Below are 4630 nucleotides of genomic sequence, written 5' to 3'. Positions count from 1 at the left end.
CGATCACAGCGTCACATCTGGGAAGCATAGAGCTCCTGTGGCTCACCCGAGGCTTCCCACCGAAGATGCGGGGTAAAAAACTAGTACCTCCGAGGTACTAGTTTCCGGAAACCACGGGGCAAGGGCGGGCGTCTGATCACGTTTCCGGTGGCATCCGGCGCCCGCCCATGTCCCGTCGCGAAAAGGGTTTTTTCCCCCAAGTCTACATGGGATGCGCACAAGCACCCAATGGAGCATGCGAACACTTGGGTTTTAAAAAACAACAACAACCCCTGCCCATCCGCTTCTTTGCTGCGCCGCAGGATTGACGTATGATCGGCACCTCCCCGCCCCGACCATGGGACGTTGGCAGGACGTTTGATCCCGCTGCCGCGCGGTAGTTCGCTCCAGGGTAAACAGCCCCCCCCCCCCCCCATCCGGCCCGTGTGACCGGGGCCCAGATTAACCAAATATCCCCTACACGTTTCTTCCAGGCAAGTCAAGACGCAAGCAAGTTCCATTTACTTTACTGCTTCTTTTTATTTTTGCATCAAGGCGTGACACCATCGGGATCGCTTAAGGAGAGCCGGAACGCTTCTTGGCCAAGAGGAGACCTCCTAGAGTCAGAGCCAGAACCACAGAAACAGACATCAAGACCAGCCCGACTATCAGTGCAGGATTGGTAAAGCTCCCTGTAAACAAGAACACGAGGGATTAAAGGGCATGTTTCACCAGCGTAAGACATCCACTGAACAACGCTGTAGTACAGAATTGAAGGACAAGGTGAACAAGCCACATGAACAATGTTGCCAGCTTCTAGGCAGGGCCTGGAGAACTTCTGGAATCGTCAGCTTAACTCCAGACTGCAGAGATCAGCCCTCCTGGAGAAAGTGGCCACTTTGAGGGGCGTCCTACTCAGCCAAGGCCCCTCCCCAAACCCTGCCCTCACCACCCCCAAAATCTCCAGGAATTTCCCAACCTGGAGTTAGCAGGCTTAACCAAACGATGCAATAAGTGAAATTACAACGGTAGACAATGGAGTAAAAGCTAACGTAATGCTGTGTCCTGGACAGCCCAGGCTAGCCCAATCTCATCAGATCCCGGAAACTAAGTAGGGTCGGCCCGGGTTAGATTTTGGATGGGAGACCACCAATGAAGACAAGGGTTGCTACGCAGAGGCAGGCCACGGCACACCACCTCTGTGCATCTCTGGCCCTGACCTGGATGGGCCAGGCTAGCCCGATCTCGTCAGATCTCGGAAGCTAAGCAGGGTCGGCCCTGGTTAGTATTTGGATGGGAGACCACCCAGGAAGCCCAGGGTTGCTACGCAGAGGCAGGCCACGGCACACCACCTCTGTGCATCTCTGGCCCTGACCTGGATGGCCCAGGCTAGCCCAATCTCATCAGATCTCAGAAGCTAAGCAGGGTCAGCCCTGGTTAGTCCTTGGATGGGAGACCACCAAGGAAGCCCAGGGTTGCTACGCAGAGGCAGGCCATGGCAAACCACCTCTGAACATCCCTGGCCTCAAAAACCCTACTGTGTCACCAAAAGTAGGCTGCGACTTAAAACGGCACTTCCGGCCACTACCTAGAATAACTGCAGTCGGTTACAGTCCTCTTCCGTTAGGGAGGTTCTCTCCGGGACTGCTGATGTTCTAATCCCTTCAGGGAAATGCCCTCCTGAACGTTTCCAGTCTGCGTATTCTGCAGAATGAGGAACGTGTGGGAGACTTCCTGACCTTCTCAAGGAGACCACTCCACAGAGAACACGCGTTAGGGAGGTTCTCTCCGGGACTGCTGATGTTCTAATCCCTTCAGGGAAATGCCCTCCTGAACGTTTCCAGCCTGCGCATTCTGCAGAATGAGGAAAGTGTGGGAGACTTCCTGACCTCCTCAAGGAGGCCACTCCACAGAGAACACGTGAGAACAGGCTAGGGCCGCCACCTCCCGCATGGGAAAGACCTGGAGATTTGGGGGGTGGAGCCGGAAGAGGGCGGGGTTTGGGGAGGGGAGGGGCTTCCGTGGGGTGCAATGCCCTAGAGCCCACCTTCCAAAGCAGCCGTTTTCTCCAGGGGAACCGAAAATGGAGCTCAGTCGTAATCCCGGGAGAACTCCAGCCAACATCTGGAGGTTGAATCGGAAAATACACGAACCGTGAAATCATAACGATGGAGAATTCAGTACTTTGATATTTTCGAGGAGGGCAGGGCTTGGGGAGGGGAGGGGCTTCAATGCCGTAGAGTCCGCCTTCTAAAGGGGCCATTTTCTCCAGGTGAACTGATCCGCTGGCTGGAGATCAGTTTATGATTCTGATCGATGCCAATAAAGGTTTTGAATTGAAATTGAATTCCAAGATATCTCCAGGTATCTCCAGCGACCACCTGGAAGTCGGAAACCGTAGGACAGGCATTTGCTAGTCTTACTCATGAAATAAAGAGCGAAAGAGCGAAAGCTATTGGAACTTTTCAGACTAAGGGAGGGAACATGAGAGAGGTCTATAAACTTATGCATGGAGTGGAGAGAGTTGAGAAAGGGACATTTTTCTCCCTCTCCCAAAACACTAGAACTTGGGGGCATCCAGTGCTAGTCTTACTCATGAAATAAAGAGCGAAAGAGCAAAAGCTATTGGAACTTCTCAGACTAAGGGAGGGAACATGAGAGAGGTCTATAAACTTATGCATGGAGCGGAGAGAGTTGAGAAAGGGACATTTTTCTCCCTCTCCCAAAAGACTAGAACTTGGGGGCATCCAGTGAAGCCGACGGGCAGGAGGTTCAGGACGGACAAAAGGAAATACTTCTCCAACCAGTGAATTATTAAAATTTGGAAATCACTCTCAGAGGATGTAGCGATGGCCACAGGAATAAACAGCAAATAAGATAGACCAATCCTCCATGAATCTATTAGTGGCTACTTGCCATGGTGACTGAGGGGAAATCGTCATGTTCAGAGGCATTAACCTCTGACTCCTGGAGCCAAGAGGCGACAGGGGAAGGCCTTGGCCATTTTGACCTGTTGTTGGCCCTTCAGAGGAACTGGTTGGCCACTGCGTGAGACAGGATGCTGGACTAGATGGACCAATGGTCTGATCCAGCAGGGCTCTTCTGGTGTCCTTAGAAAGGCCTCGGCCTCTGCCCTGTTGTTGGACCTTCAGAAGAACTGGCTGGCCCCTGTGTGAGGCAGGATGCTGGATTAGACGGACCACTGGTCTGATCCAGCAGGGCTGTTGTTTTTATGAAGGCCTCGGCCTCCATGCTCTGTTGTTGGCCCTCCAGAGGAACTGGTTGGCCACTGTGTGAGACTGTGTGAGACTAGATGGACCACTGGTCTGATCCAGCAGGGCTTGTCTGATGATCTTATGCATGTCCTGCCTCTTCTATAGCAATTCTAATCTCAGCACTGATTCTGAAGACTGCAGCCAAATTTCAAGGCCTTCTCCTGCTCTACCCCCCAACCAGCCATTCTTGCCAGATTATTAACAGTCTGACACACCTTGTTCTTCAGTTGCCTCCAGTGCTTGGCTTCGGTGGCCCAGGGTCCTTCTGGAAGCCATGTACGCATCTATGATGAGGACAGGTCCTAATGTAACATCTGTCTCCACTTCTTTCTTCTGCCTCTCTATATTCGAGCAAAGTTCAACGAGACACCTTTAGCTTGAGAGTATTACACAACTACAAGAGTGAACCGGTGGGAGGGTCGTTACATCAAGATCAGTGGGTTTCTTTCTCGTGGAACGTACCACGTCTGGCCGCCACGTCTCTGCCGACTCGCCTTCCTCCAGACCACCTGTCCCAGGGATTGAGTCTTCCTGGCTGGCCACCCGTCGGTCCACACTTCCTGGTTTCACAGCAGCTGCAGATGTCCCTGGAACCTTCCACTGGGACCCACCTCGAGTACAAAGAATCCAAGTTAGCTTTGTAGAGACCCTATCCAGTTGAGTCTTCTCCAATGGGGAGGGGGACCGGTATTCCCCGGCACCTCTAAATCTTTCCCCTGTCGTTTTTTAACCCATCCTTCTTCCTCCAAGGAGTTCAGGGTGGTATACATGGTTTCTCCTCCATTTTGCCCTCGCCTTCTCGAAGTTAGGAGGAGGAGGAGGAGATTGGATTTGTACCCCGCCCTTCACTCGGAGCATCAGAGCTACTTACACTCTCCTTCCCTTCCCCTCCCCACAACAGACACTGCTCCTGAGAGAACAGCTCTGAGACGACCAAAGAAGAGACTGACCCACGGTCCCCAAAGTGAATACCATGATAAAAGAGTGAACCAACTGGAGGTCAGCCAGGGAAAGTCACTCCCTGGGACAGATGGACTGGAGAAAGGTGAAATGATACAGACATGGCAATCATACATAGTAGCAGGGGCTACGGCAGTAAGGAGTCCAGAGGGCGGGCACAGGCAACAAGCCCCACCCCCTGCTCCCAGCAGCCCTTAGTCAGGCCACGAGGAACAGGAAGTAACCAGGTAAGTTGCAGAGGCCCCCCCCCCATCCCACCTTCAGGTACAAGCTCTCCCTCCTCTGTGAGGACAGATCTGCACGTTCCCCCCCCCCAAAAAATAGCTAGCAATCTAAAACAGTCCAGTGGAGCCTGAGCAGTGGGTGTTGCCTTCTGACACACTTCCGGTGATGTCAGGGGGCGTGGCATATGCAAA

The 4630-nt window shown here is 53.0% G+C and overlaps 1 protein-coding gene across 1 annotated transcript in view; it reads right to left on the bottom strand.

The window, feature by feature from the left end:
* Nucleotides 1-533: 533 nt before the first annotated feature.
* LOC107121474 (zona pellucida sperm-binding protein 3-like) overlaps nt 534-4630 on the bottom strand; it is a gene marked incomplete at its 5' end in the record, with an annotated part of 7533 nt that continues 3436 nt past the window's right edge. Inside the window, 3 exons of the mRNA XM_015424384.1 lie at nt 534-671; nt 3470-3595; nt 3717-3865. Coding sequence (XP_015279870.1) covers nt 556-671; nt 3470-3595; nt 3717-3865 — 391 coding nt within the window. The remainder of the gene's footprint in view (nt 672-3469; nt 3596-3716; nt 3866-4630) is intronic.

The sequence above is a fragment of the Gekko japonicus genome, unplaced genomic scaffold (genome assembly GCF_001447785.1).
Source record: "Gekko japonicus isolate JY-2015 unplaced genomic scaffold, Gekko_japonicus_V1.1 scaffold5943, whole genome shotgun sequence".
Lineage (NCBI taxonomy): Eukaryota > Metazoa > Chordata > Lepidosauria > Squamata > Gekkonidae > Gekko > Gekko japonicus.
Note: the sequence above shows the minus strand (reverse complement) of the source record. Positions and strands in the feature narration are given on the sequence as shown.